General features: G+C 34.4%; 1 protein-coding gene across 3 annotated transcripts in view; it reads left to right on the top strand.

Annotated features, from left to right (window-relative positions):
- Positions 1–15,579, top strand: part of PDS5A (PDS5 cohesin associated factor A) — a 145,488-nt gene that overhangs the window by 91,182 nt on the left and 38,727 nt on the right. For all 3 annotated transcript variants that reach the window (XM_026508763.4, XM_026508765.4, XM_057309510.1), the window contains exons 18-21: positions 6,671–6,776; positions 8,569–8,729; positions 12,329–12,452; positions 13,289–13,447. In XM_026508763.4, the coding sequence (XP_026364548.1) occupies positions 6,671–6,776; positions 8,569–8,729; positions 12,329–12,452; positions 13,289–13,447 (550 nt within the window). The remainder of the gene's footprint in view (positions 1–6,670; positions 6,777–8,568; positions 8,730–12,328; positions 12,453–13,288; positions 13,448–15,579) is intronic.

Raw genomic sequence — 15,579 nt, 5'->3', positions numbered from 1 at the left:
TATTCTCTATGCTGTACCTTTTATTCCCATGACTTATTCCATAACTAGAAACCTGTATCTCTCACTCCTCTTCACTCATTTTGCCTATCCCTTCATCCCTCTTCCCTCTGGCAACCATCAGTTCTCTGTATTTGTAGGTCTGATTCTGCTTTTTGTTTGTGTGTGGTTTTTGTTTGTTGGCTTTTTTTTTTTTTTTTTTTTAGATTCCACGTACAAGGAAATCATATGGTATTTGTCTTTCTCAGTCTGACTTATTTCACTTAGCATGATACCCTCTAGGTCCATCCATGTTGTTGCAAATGACAAGACCTCATCCCTTTTTATAGCTGCATAATATTCCTGTCTGTCTGTGTGTGTGTGTGTGTGTGTGTGTGTGTGTGTGTGGCATCTTCTTTATCCATTCACCTATCAGTGGACACTTAAGTTGTTTCCATGTCCATGTCTTGACTGTTGTAAATAATGCTGCAGTAAACAAAGGGGTGCATATATCTTTTTGAATTAGTGTTTTCATTTTCTTTGGGTAAATACCCAGTAGTGGAATTATTGGATCATATGGTATTTCTCTTTTTAATTTTTTGAGGAACCTCCATACTGTTTTCCACAGTGGCTGTACCATTTACATTCTCACCAGATTTATTATTTTTGATGTTAGTGTCCTTTGCTCTATGCCATTTAATTCTAATGGGGTAAATCAAGGATATAGTACATTTAGTAGTACTCTTGTCTTTGCATATTGACTTTGAAAGAGACATATAATGGCATTTGCTGTTTGTTTCTGTGAAGCTTCATAGAGTTTCTTTACTTTAATAAATTATAATAAGCTAGTGGTTAATCTCTAGTCTTAAAAGACCAAAAACTCAGTATTTTCAGTAACATCATAGGTGTTTAGGCTCAGAGAAATCAACTTATGGTTAGTTAGGGTTTCTGAGAGACTAATTTTATGTAAAATTCCAGTTAATTTTAGTGAGAAATATCTATGTCATATAATCTTTCTATGTAATCAAATCTTCATGGACTATTAAATTACAAATAGAGGGTTTATTTATTCATGTACATACATTTAATGAAGCAGTTTGTAAAATACATTGGGTAACTGGAGAAGGATAGTTACATAACCCAAATTGTGTGGGATGGATTTGTTAGGGAAAGCTCTGAAACAGATCACACAAATGGGTAATGAAAGATCAGTAGAAATTATGGCAGGTAGCCAGGTGAAGATTGCAGAGGAAGAGTAGCGCAGGCCACTAGCCCTGTGTCCTTGGGTAGATTATTTAAGCTGCTCTGAGCTTTAATTTCCTTAACCTTTAAAATAAGAATAATACAATAACAACTGGAATTATTGAGAGGCTTAAATGACATGGATATATAAAACACTTAGCACAATGCCTCACACACAGTAATTACCGAATGAACATTAGTAGCTATTCTAGGAAGAAGAAAAAGACAAAACAAAGGCAGAAAGAATCAAGAAGTAGTTAGAAAATTGCATGTACTTTAACCATAATGAAGGATTTTGGAAGAAAGAAATGAGGATAGTAGAAAATCATTCTAAATATAACCAATTTTTCTTTAGTATATTTTCTCCAGACTTGTGTTTATACAAATACGCACATGCATGCTCCAGTTAGTTATTTATCTTTAGGTAGTGGTTGAAAGTGAAGTAGTGATTGTAATAATGGTTATAACCTCAGGGATAGGGTAAAATTTAAAAAGAAAAAGGTGAGGACTGAATCCTAAGGAAAATTAAGAGGCTGGCAGAAGATAAGGAATTCATTGAATTCTTAAAAATTTTAACAATGTGGTATGGTGCCAGGTGGTAACTAGACTTATTATGGTGACCATTTCTTAATGTTTATAAATACCAAATCACTATGTTCTATACCTGAAACTAATATAATATCGTATGACAATTCTTCAATTAAAAAAAATTTTTTAAGGAGACATGGTCAAAAGTGGAAGGAAAATTGGGAAAGAGTGATAACAGAAAAGAGGGACTAAAAAGATGGAGGGGTGAGATGCTACCCAGAGTAAAACAGAAAAGGTATCCATTGGATTTAGAAAAGGGAGAGACATCACAATGGCTAGAATAGTTTCTTTGGGGTAGCAAGGGCAAACCCAGATGACCCAACTGTTGATGAGAGCTTAAGATAGCCCTTCTCAACATCCACATCATGATACACAGAGAAAATGATAATATTTGAGCAGAGAAGACTGCCCAAGCCCAGAGGTGACTGGCCTAGCTCAACAGGATCCCAGTAGGTTCCACTCAGCGACCTTTAGATATGAGAAAATCAAAGGGGATAAATACCTTGTCACACTCCGAAACTCTGCTTTAGGAGATAAATTGGGATGTGGAACAGCCACTGTGGACAGTTTAGCTATAAAAAGTAAAGGAGAAAAATGAGATAATGGGAAGGGAATAAACTTGAAGAAGGGTCTTTTGTTGTTTTTAAATGGAGAAATTCTGAATATTGAAATACTTTTGAGGGGTACTAATAGAAAAGAAGAGAGGTTGAACATGGGGGAAGAGGAATAGAATTACGATAGTGCAACATTCCTAAAGAAGAGGAACAGGAAGAAGGAAATCTTCCCCTATGACGTGAAAAAATAATAGATACAAATTAGAGGAAGTGAGAAGGTAGGGTATAGAATGTTCGTTTTCACTCAAGACCTCCATTATTCTCAATTAGGTTAAAAGTAAAGTAGGTAGTCTGCTCAGTGGAAGGATTTAGACCTGAGAGAGAATGGCGAAGATTTGTTTCCATTGTTACACAGCATAGAAGAGAAAGAGACACATAGAAGACTTTCCAAGCAGTTTTGAACATGTACTTGAATAGGTAATAATCTTTTTGCTGCATGATATCCCTGTGAAGTATATGGAGTATGTATAATTTCTCTAATTTAGAAATTAAAGTACTTTTAGAAGAGGAAGGACTACAATTGTGGTTTCAAGACTTGGGTCTTTTTCTTATAGCTCTACTCAGAGTGGTGATCCACCAACATTATAATGAAAAAGATTATTATGCTTTGTCTTGTTTTACACTATACTTTTAGGACAGACCCTAAGACTTGGCACATAATAGGTGGTCAATAAATACTAAGTAGATGCATGGATGACCTCTTACAAATAATCAGATATATTTATAAATTTTTTCAAACACATTTGTAATCTTGTTAAATTTATGTATCATTTTATAGGATTTCCTCCTAATAGAAAGCTTAATTCAGAGTATTTTTCTCAAACTGAAAATAACTTTTTAAAAAATATATTATGTCAGCACTAAAACTTCTAAAACAAAATATGGGGTGAGCAAGATATCTTAAATGGGACCTAAAAAGCACAAACAATGAAAGAAATTAAGTACTTTTTCCTTTTTGCAAGACACCATTATGAGAAAGAAGAGTCAGGCTACAGACTGGGAGAAAAGACTTGCAAAGCATATATCTGATAAAAGAGTATTTCCAGAATATAAAAAGTGTTCTTACTACTCTGTAACACAAACGATACAATTTAAAAATGGACAGAAGATTTGAACAGACTTCACCAAGTAAGATATACAAATAGGAAATAAGCACAGGAAAAGACAATGAACATTATTACTTATTAGGGAAATATAAATTCAAATTACAATGAGAAATACCACTGCACAACCATTTGAATGGCTAAAATTAAAGATACTGTCCATACCAAGTATTGATAATATAGGAGACAGTTTGTTGTAACATTAAGTAGGCATTTAATATTACCATACAACTCAGGAATCCCAATACTAGATATTGCCTACAAGAAAAAAAAAACATAAATTGCCATAAAGACATATACTTAATTGCTTATAGCAGCCTTATTTTTATCTTTAAACTAGAAATACCCTAACATCCATCTATTGGTAATTGGGTAATCATACTGTGACATATCCATATAATACTTCGCAGAAGTAGAAAGGAATAAACTACTGATTCTACTCAACAACATGGAATAATCTCAAAAGAATTATGTCACATAAAAAATGTCAGACACAAAATACATGAAAGGCTAGAAGTGGTAAAATTATAGTGACAGAAACCACATCAGTGATTGCCAGCATGGAAAAAGTAGATTGATTGACCACAAAGGAGACATAAGGCAATTTTTTGTGCAGAGATGGGAATGTTTTTATTTTTGTGTGTGTGTGTACACAATGAAACACCACATTACACCCACTAGTATGGCTATAATCAAAAAGACAGATGAGTTGGAGAAGATGCGAAAAAATTGTTACCCTCATATATTGCTGGTGGGAATGTAAAATGATGGAGCTGCTTTGGAAAACAGTTTGGCAGTTCCTCAAAAATTAAAACATAGAGAGTTACTATAGCAACCAGCAATTCCACTCCTAAATATTAGATGTCCAAGAGAAATGAAAATATATGTCATACCTGTATATGAATGTTTATAGCAACATTATTCATAATAGCCAAAAAAGTGGAAACAACCCAGATGTCTATCAATTGATGGATGAATTGTCTTATATTCATATACTGGAAGATTATTCAGAATTAAAGTGAATGAAATAGGGGCGCCTGGGTGGCACAGCGGTTAAGCATCTGCCTTCGGCTCAGGGCGTGATCCCGGCGTTATGGGATCGAGCCCCACATCAGGCTCCTCCACTATGAGCCTGCTTCTTCCTCTCCCACTCCCCCTGCTTGTGTTCCCTCTCTCGCTGGCTGTCTCTATCTCTGTCTAATAATAAAAGTCTTTTTTAAAAATAAGTAAATAAAGTGAATGAAATAGTGATACATACTACAACATGGATGAACCTTAAGAACAGTTTGCTAAGTGAAAGTAGTCACAGAAGACCATATATTGTATGATTTTGTCTATGTGAAATATTCAGAGTAGGCAAATGTATAGCAACAGAAAGTTAGATTAGTAGATGACTAGCGCTAGAAGTGGTGCAAGTGAATAGCCGTGACTCCTGTTGGAAAAGGGGTTTTTTGGGGACAGGGAGAAATCTAAAATTAGATTGTGGTAATGGTTATGCAGCCCTGTGAATATACACTAAAAACTACTGAATAACACATTTTAAATAGGTGAGTTATATGTATGTAAATTGTATTTCAAGCTAACATTTGCACACACCCCTAATTTGTTTTCCCCCAAAAAAGTTTTTATCAGTTGAAGATACTAAGGTTTCTAAATTATTCTCGTGATGTTCAAAAGGAAAGAAAAGTACTAAAAGTGGTTTAAATTGTATAGAAGATACATCTGTGCATCTTATATATTTTGTACTTAAAATTTTTTTAATAATTTAACTAAAATATATTTTTCCAGAGGAAAAATTTTAACCCAAAACTTTTATCATTAGCTTCTATTTGTTAAATATTTGCTATGTACTAGGCCATTTGCTATAAAATTTAATGTCCCTCAAAATAAGGTAGTATTATCCTCAGTTTACTGAGGAGGAAGCAGTCTCAAAACCAAAAATCACATCTGTTTTTACTTAAAATAGTACCGTGTTGCTACATAACCTGATTTTTATTGACCCAAGTAATATTCCATTTTGTGATGGTTAGATATGTTTGAATAACTAATTCCATAATGTTGGACAATTAAATGGTTTTTAAAATTTTCATTTAAATTCTAATTAACATACAGTGCAGTATTGGTTTCAGGAGTAGAACTTAGTGATTCATCACTTTATATACAACACCTGTGCTTATCACAGTTAGTGCCTCCTTAATACCCATCACCCATCTAGCCCATCTCCCACCCACCTCCCTCATCAACCCTCAGTTTGTTCTTTATCATTAAGAGTCTCTTACGGTTTGTTTCCCTTTCTCTTTTTCTTTTTTCTTTTCCCTTCCCATATGTTCATCTGTTTTGTTTCTTAAATTCTACATATGAGTGAAAACATATGGTATTTGTCTTTCTGACAATTTCAGTTAACATAATACCCTGTAGTTTCATCCACATCATTACAAATGGCAAGATTTCATTCTTTTTGATGGCTTGAGTAATATTCTATTGTATATATGTACCACCTCTTTGTCCATTCATCAGTCAGTGGACATTTGGGCTCTCTCCACAGTTTGGCTATTGTTGGTAATGCTGCTGTAAACATCAGGGTGCATGTGCCCCTTAGAATCTGTATTTTTGTAATTAAATGGTTTTTAATTGATGAATCTATTTATAAATATAACATGATGCTTTTGATGAACTGCTTTGCTATGAATTTCTAGGAATGTAATTGCTGATTCAGTGAATTAATTACCAGGGATTAATTTAAACATCTTTATCCATGTTTTTATTAACTTTTTGCTTTGAGTGAATTGTCATTTGTCCATTTAGGAGCTGCCATCTATTGTTTTCCCTAAGATTGTAAATAATATCTTTATATATAGAAATCAATATTAAATTATATTTCCAGTATGTGTCATTTAATTTTAGTTTTGTTGGTTTACAGTAGAGTTACACATGGAGTTGTGGTGGTGGTGTAGGGAGATAAACTAAAAAAAAATAAGCTCAGCTGTCAAATAGGGAGCAAAGTTTAAAAAGTCACAAAATAACTTTTTCCTACAGGAACATATTTGTATCTGATGTTTAGATTCTGTATGTATTCTGCCACAATGCAGTTAGGATCCAGTTACTAATCTAGTAAGGTTACTAATTTAGATTTTCTTCTTTTAATAGTGCACTGGTAAAGCTGATGAATAAGTCAATAGAGGGGACAGCAGATGATGAAGAGGAGGGTGTAAGTCCAGATACAGCTATTCGTTCAGGACTTGAACTTCTTAAGGTACTTTTGGAGATAATTTTGTTTCCATGCGTTTCCACAGTTTTAATTTGAACTCCCTTAAGGAAATGCAAGAAAAAAAAAGGATATGCAAGAGTTGGGCTTTATTTCACTGGAAACAGTGAAATAATTTGAAACAAAATTTGAAACAAAAATTTGAAAGATTAAACATTTGTGGTAGAAGTCATAGTTTATAAAAATAATGTATGTTTTTTATATTATAATAATGTAATTGTTTTATATTATAAAATAATAATGTTTGGGGGGTTTGCAGTTTCATTCAACATTTGCATGCCTGTATTTAATAACATGTGCTTATAACAACAGTATGTTCTAAATGATCTAATCTTTCATCGGGAGTAGTAGGATTGCTCACAGGAATTAAATTATAGCATCTGTCTGATCAGGGAATTTTTAAACAATTACTAATCATATTTATATTCTTATGCCAAAGAATTCAGAGAATAGAGCAGTTCGTAAGAGCCAAGTCAGACGAGACTTTATGGACAAGATATGACTTAATCTTGGGGAAACACAGCATCATCAAAGAAAATAATTCTTGGCGTATTTTAGGAATTTGGGGGAGTCTAGCCTAATGAGAGAAAAGGATTGCTTTGGGTAGTAATGGGAAACAAGGTTGGTTTTAGATTGTGGAATGCTGTTGGAGCAGAAAGGTATTATATAACAGCACTTGACAGAGCTTTCATCAAGTGGAGTAAAGAGGAGAGGAAATTGAAGGCAAAGAAGTATTTAGATCACTACAATGTATAAGCTGGGGGAGAGGAGACAAATCAATGCAGTAGATGTGAGATAGAAAAGGAGTGATGGGATTGTATTGGAATGGTCTTAAATATAATTTCATGGAGAGAATTGTTATGATGCTTTGCAAAAAAGATTCTAATTATATGTTTAATAATGAGGTTATATTTTTAAATAGTTTTAAGAGTGAAATCATCTTTAAGATAAACATTTTTAGTAGGTTGTTTGATTCAGTTTTTTCAAATATGATTCTCCATTTTTTTCTGTAAAACTTACAAGGTTTTATATTATCAACTAACATGTCAACATACTATCTAAATATTATGAACAAGAACCTAACCAAATGAGACAGTCTCTTTACTTTGTAACCCAGTAAATGTAGCTTATTGAACAAATTAATGAAGACTGTATACTCCATCCTCTGCCCTCCACTTCTCCACTTTTAGTCCTTATTCCTGATATTATGCTAACTAAATTGTTTCCACTTCACGGAAAGTAAACTTTGTAGACATGTCTAACTTGCTGTACATTCCTTTGGGATAGACTGGGACTGATGTGGAAATAAATAAGGGAATAATTATGTTTGTACTCATGATAAAATTTCACAATTATGGCTTGTTTATAGTTACGACCAGTGAACTTTTTGTGATGGATTCCACTTAAAATGTCCCTTATAGAGCATCTTTTTGCTAGTGAAATAAAGCTTTGTGTTAATATTTTGTTCACATCACAGTATCACAGTTTATAAAAAAGGAGCCACGTTTTTTGCATTCCCAGTATCAGAATCGACTAAGAGGTGAAGAAGAAAATAGGGCAAGGGCTATAAATCAACTCTCTTAAGGAAAGTAATGCACGCTATTTATGCTAATGTCTCATTAAATGCAACAAATTGCAAAGGAGGCTCTGAAATAAAATCTTCATACTGTATAGCTAGCATATGCAGCCCAATATTTTTGAGTTATAGTAGAAATAATTATCTTCTTTTAATGGATTAAAACCATTGTCTGTACTTCTAAAGCTGTATCTATTCCTCCAGGTTCTGTCTTTCACACATCCTACCTCGTTCCACTCTGCAGAGACATATGAGTCCCTGTTACAGTGCCTCAGAATGGAAGATGACAAGGTAGCAGAAGCTGCTATACAAATTTTTAGAAACACAGGCCACAAAATAGAAACAGACCTACCCCAGATACGATCGTGAGTATATTTTTTCTCATCGTAAACAAAAAGGTTTTTGTTTTGTTTTGTTTTCTTTTGTTTTAACACATAAGTTTTTTAAGTGTGGGAGCCATACAGTCAATTTTCCCCTTTTATGGAGGAAGAGAAGAAAGAGAACTTTTACTTAGAAGCTACTTGTCTGGAGGCAACTGGGTGACTCAGTCGGTTAGAGCATCCAGCTCTTGACCTCAGAGTCATGACTTCAAGCCCCACATTGGGCGTGGAGTCTACTTAAAAAAAAAAGCTACTTTTCTGTATCCTTTGTTTTATCTTTTCTCTGCCTCATGCTCTCTTCTACCATTAAAAGAAAGACCAAAGAAGAAATTGGGTAGAACAAACCGAAACTTTGCTTATAACAAGATTATTTTTAAATATTACTATTAATCAAGAGTTTTCACAGAATTTTGAATTTGTGGTTAATATGTCTTCCTTATCTATGTATTTTCATTTTTTTTTCTCCAGCTGGTTTAAATTCAATAGCTGCTACCTTCATGTCTCACCAAAGAATGGGATAATCAAGTAATGTGCTTAATAGCTTATCTTATTAGTTGCTTGGTTGTTGCCAGTGGTGCTTTTATAATTTTGATCTCTCCCTCAAGATTACCTTTACCCTTTCATCATAAGAATGAAATACATTTTGATATTTTTACTTTGGCATCTTAAAGAGGTTGCCTTAGGATCAAACTTGTGCTGAGAGTTTATATTTAGACAAAAGATGTGGGAGATGTCTTTTGGAGGAAAAACACATTGCTGATAGCTGTTGAATCACGTGTTCAGAGTTTATGCAAATAGTTCCGGATATAGCCAAATCAAACCAGTTTTTCCTTACAGGGTAATAATAGGATAAGAGGACTCCTGACTCCTAGTTTTTATTAAATTTGTGAGCTAATAGTTTAATTTGAGAAATAAGTCATTTTTTATTGTACGTTCTCTTCATTCTCACAGCTGTACTGGCTAATAATAAAGCATTACCACAGTCAGTCCCTGTTTTCAAGGAGTTTATAGTCTAGAGGAATAATCTTTATATTTGTACATTTAAAAAAAAATCATTGACAGAGTAGGATAAAGTTTCTGGTTAATTTTTCAAGGTAGGAAAACCTTTTTTAAGGTAAAGGGTTTATTCTTAAAGGAATTCTATCCCAAATGAAACAGTGGAAAAATGGGGATAGATGAAATAGTTAATTTTGGATACAAGGAAGAAAACCTCTTATTCTATTTTTTTTTTTTAAGATTTTATTTATTTTACAGAGAGCACAAGTAGGCAGAGCGGCAGGGAGAGGGAGAAGCAGGCTCCCCGCTGAGCAGAGGACCCCCCCCCACTCAGGGCGCTCCATCCCTGAGCCGAAAGAGACGCTTAACCAACTGAGCCACCCAGGCGCCCCAAAACCTCTTATTCTTAAGACTAATGAGAAGGAAGGAGAGAATCATTGAAAAGCAGGGAAGCACAACAGTGCAGGCCTCAACAATAATCTTGATGGCATCATTAAATTATAGCACACTAGAATAACAAGGAAAAAGGTTAAAGTTGATTTATGTGTCATCATTTCATTAGACTAATAAGAGTTAATGATACATTTAACAACAATTTGATCAATGCTGTGTCTCCCTTTGTTACTTGTGTTATTTATAAGAACTGTTACTGGTAAATGAGTTTGTGAGAGAAAGACAGTGCTCAGTTAAGGAGGCTACTTGGGCTTAGAAATCCCTAGTTTATCATTCTAAACCTTCATACAAAGAAATGTGGCATACTCAGAAATGTCAAATCCGATTTATACTGACTAGCATATGTTCCAGTTTTTTGGTTGAGGTGCATGACCTGGGATATGGGGTATTGCCCTTAATGTCTAGCCTCCTGTTTTCATAAGAGGACCCTTTGTCACAATTGTATTTGACACCACTGACCTTATAATCTATAAAATACGACCACTGCAGTAAATGAATGACAAGTATCTTTCGTTAAATTTTTTTGTCTTAGATTTTCTTCTGATTAAAAAAAATACTTGTATGTTCATTGTAAAAAGCCAAAACTTTAGGAAATAAAAAGGAGGAAAAGAGTCACTGTTAACACTGATATTTTTTATGAGTATTTTACCCACTTGATGTGTATACCTGTTCTTTTATAGGTTGATACACACATGCTGTTTTCTTCGTACAGTGTTTTTCCATATCATCAATATTTAATGCTTAAGACTATCATATAAGACAATAAAGTACATATTGTCCTAAGGAAAGATTGTTTTACTTTGATTTTCAGTGTCAATATGGAGGTTAAGTGCATGGATCTTGGAATAGAAGTACACATCTTCACATCCCACCCTCACTAAATCCTAGCTCCATCAACTTAAGAAGCTTAAATAAATAATATTTTTGTGCTTTAGTTTTCTTACCTTTTTAACATAATAGTCCTCTTTGGGTGACTATGAGGATTAATTGATATAATCCATGTAAAAACACTTAGAATGGTGCTTGGCACAAGTACTCAATAATCGTTAGATGCTTTTATTACTCCTCTACCAATGTATATGTGTCTGTATCCTTGCATACTTTGTTTTACTGCTGTCATTTCAACTTTTTTAATGAAACTTGGCTTTCTGCTACTTTTCTTTCCATGATTGCTTTAAAATAACTGAAGGGGGGGGTGCCTGGGTGGCGCAGTCGTTAAGCGTCTGCCTTCGGCTCAGGGCATGATCCCAGCGTTCTGGGATCGAGCCCCACATCAGGCTTCTCCGCTAGGAGCCTGCTTCTTCCTCTCCCACTCCCCCTGCTTGTGTTCCCTCTCTCGCTGGCTTTCCCTCTGTCAAATAAAAATCTTTAAAAAAATAATAATAATAAAATAAAATAACTGAAGGGGATTGTGAAGGGGAAATGGAAAATTAGGAATATGTACTTAGAAGGCAAATATAAAAGTGTGGCATGGGGCAAGTTTTAGATGATAAATTAAGGTGGCTCGTTGGGACGCCTGGGTGGCTCAGTCGGTTAAGCATCTGCGTTCGGCTCAGGTCATGATCCCAGGGTCCTGGGGTCGAGTCCCACATAGGGCTCTGTGCTTGGCACAGAGCCTGCTTCTCCCTCTTCCTCTGCTGCTCCCCCTGCTTGTGCTCTCTCTCTCTCTCTCTCTCAAATAAATAAATAAATAAATAAATAAATATTTTTAAAAATAAAACAATAAAGGTGGCTTGTTTATTTCTCCATATTCATGAGGTGGCTTTAAAACAAAAATTGTCTCCTGAGTAGCCTTTTTCTTGAGATGTTATATTTCTTGGATTATAGTTGAGGACAGATAAGGAGCTTTAAATCTCTCTATAGATGAGATAATTTTTAAGAGAGTCTTCTCGGGACGCCTGGCTGGCTCAGTTGGTGGAACCTGCGAACTCTTGATCTCAGGGTCGTGATTCAAGCCCCATGTTGGATGTGGAGATTACTTAAATAAACTTAAAAAATAATAATAATAAGAGAGGCTTCTCTACCAGCATACATCCAAACAGTTATGGGAAAGGAAGTAGAGGAGACAACCAAAAGAACTACTTGTGATGTATGGGCTTTTTTTTTTTTTTTAACTATGATATTATTTTTTACAGGACCTTAATTCCCATTTTACATCAGAAAGCAAAGAGAGGTACTCCACATCAAGCAAAACAGGCTGTTCACTGTATACATGCCATATTCACAAACAAAGAAGTCCAGCTTGCACAGATTTTTGAGGTATATATAATATACAGGACATGTTTATGTTGATTTTTATTTTTATGCTGTGTGGTTTGATGAAGAAAGAAGGTAGATCTTTTTTTTTTTTTTTTGGCTATTTAGTCTCACCCTAGTATATAAATCCTATGGGAGGAGGGGCTCTCTTTTTTTAGCACTGTATTCACAGCCTTTAGATCACATTATATGTTCAAATACTACATATAGAAGAATATTTTGTGTATTTGTGTTAGAACGTTTTGCTTAGTTTTAGCTTTATTGGCTCGGTGGTCCATGTATACTCAGAAAGTTAACTTTGAACTACTCAGTGTAAAGTACTTGACAACCCTACCTGAAAATTAGTCCTGTTTGCCTCTTCTTATGTATGATCCTTGGCCTGATTCCACTATTGGAAAGGTACTCCCGTTACTATAAATTGGATATAGTATCAACAGAACCCAGTGAACACTTATTTATGGTCCATGATCTTTAAAATATCCCCATAGGGTAAGAAGTCCACCAACATTACAAGCCAATTATTGTAGATGGCTTGAAAATAATGCTGATTTGATGATGCAGAAATGTTCTTGTTTTTACTTCAGCCTTTTATGTGTGCTTTCTCTTTTCTTTTTTTTCTTTTTTTTTTTTTTCTGGGTTCTTCTCAATCTTACTGAATTTCAGTAGTTGAAATAAGAATTGAGTGTCTAATATGGCTGAAGCTACTTTTGATCATACCATTAGAACAGCTTTGTTTGGGCACAACAAATTCAGGAGGGTCAGGAACATTTACTGTTTCCATAGAATGTCTAGATATTTATAAAACAAAACTGGTAATTTTAATTGTTTTATTTTTATAGCCACTCAGTAGGAGTCTGAATGCTGATGTACCAGAACAACTTATAACTCCATTAGTTTCATTGGGCCACATTTCTATGTTAGCACCAGATCAATTTGCTTCCCCAATGAAATCTGTAGTAGCAAATTTTATTGTGAAAGATCTGCTAATGAATGACAGGGTAAGTTTCTAATTTAATTAAATTTAGAATAATGAAACTAAAATTATTTACATCTTTATCACAGAAACATTTCTGCTTCTCTATTTTCTTTTCCTTTTAAATTATTGTGTTTTCCCTCCTTATTTACTTAAATTTCCAAATGACATCCTGACTTGATGTAGCTATTACAAGAGTTTAACATTTAAGAAAGAAAAAATGAGAACATGAGATGGATGAATCATGAAGTAAAAAATATAATTCAAATGCTATTATCCTAACATTTGAAGGACAATTTACTGGAGTGCTAGAATTTTATCAGATGATGTTAAAAATATGAGTGGATTTGTATTTAACTAGTGTTTTGAAATAATTACATTGCATTTTTGGCACTAGATGCATATTCTATTTTAGTTATTGAAGTGTGTGGGTGGGCGGGTACACGCACATGTGTGTGCACAAGTTAATTTATTAACTCCGGGCTGGAGCCTGGGAATATATAGCTCAAAAAGGCACCCCAAGTGATTTCCTGAAACACACCTCTGATTAAGAATCACTACTTTGCCAAGTAGATCTAAATTAAAAAGTTGTTGAAGACAAATCAGTTTTACCTGCTGGATCATTGTGGATGACTTTCGGTGCAGTGCTGATTTATCCAATTTACCTATTCCTTCCACATGATCCAATAGTCTCAGAGCCTTCAATATCCAAACTTTAAAAAAAAAGACATTTGCCAGTGCATTCCATCCTCTTTCCCTTCCCGCATTTGGATGTAATAGGCAAGAATGGAAGAGCATGGCTGAAGTGTCATTTCCCACTCAACACGTTCGGGCTGTTCCTTGCACTATTGATAGATGTGAATGGCAACAAACATGAAATTTAAGACACCTCTTAGATGACTAGATTGTACTTTACAATGGCTCTTTTTTGTTGTTGTTTGTGTGGTAAAATATGCGTAATATAAATGTTGGCATTTTTGCCATTTTTAAGTGTATATCACTTATATTACATACACCAATATTCTTGTTTTCATTGTTGGGTGGGTGTTTTTGTTTGGTTTGGTTTTTTAAATAATAGAAGTTTTATACCATGTATGCCTCCCATGTACGTAGGAAATACCCAGGAAAGCCGAACAACTCTCCAAAGTGACCCCAAGTACCACCTAAAATGTGTACCCATGTTGTTGTGTTACTGTCACCACTATTTTCAGAACATTTTAATCTCAGACAGAAACTCTGGATTCATTAACCAGTAACCCCCATTGCCTCCTTCCTACAGCCTCTGATAACACCTCTGTTCTACTTTCTTCTGATTTTGCATTTGCCTTTTCTAGATACCTCTTAATCATACAATATTTGTCCTTTTGTGCCTGGCATATTTCACTTAGCATAATGACTTCAAGGTCCATTTGTGTTATGTATCAGAGGTTCATTCATTTTATGCCAGAATAATATTGTTGTATGTATAGCCTACATTTTGTTTATTCATCTGTTAGTGGACAGTTGGGTTTTTTCCTACCTTTTGACTTTTGTGACTAATGCTGATATGAACATGTGTGTCCCTGTTTTCAGATCTTTTGGATATATACCTACGAGTGGAATTGCTGGGTCACATGGTCATCCTATGTTGTACTTTTTGAGGGACCACCACACTGTTTTCCACAGTGGCTGTACCATTTTGCATTCCCACCATGAATGTACCAGTCTTCCAGTTTTTGTCACATCTTTGCCAATGCTGCTTCTTTTCTGTATTTTTGATAATGGCCATTCTAGTGGATGTGAAGTAGTATCTTGTGGTTTGGGTTTGTGTTTCCCTAATGACTAACAATGTAGAGGGCTTCTTTTTTTTCATGTGCTTTTGCCATTTGTGTATCTTGGACATTCACAGTCCTTTGCACACTTTTAATTGGATTGTTTAATGTTGCTCAGTTGTAAGAATTCTTTATATATTCTGAGTATTAAACCCTTGTCAGATATTTGCCAAATCAAAGATGACGAAGATTTTCGCCTGTATCTTCTTTTAAGAGTTTTAAAAGTTTTAGCTCTTAAGATCTTTGATCTATTTTGAGTTAATATAAGGTGACAATTCATCTTCTTCTTCTTCTTCTTTTTTTTTTTGCTTGTGGATATCTAGTTTTTCCAGCACCATTTGTTGAA

This window comes from Ursus arctos, unplaced genomic scaffold (genome assembly GCF_023065955.2).
Source record: "Ursus arctos isolate Adak ecotype North America unplaced genomic scaffold, UrsArc2.0 scaffold_9, whole genome shotgun sequence".
NCBI lineage: Eukaryota > Metazoa > Chordata > Mammalia > Carnivora > Ursidae > Ursus > Ursus arctos.
The sequence above is the reverse complement of the archived record's forward strand: the minus strand, read 5'-3'. Positions and strand labels throughout refer to the sequence as shown.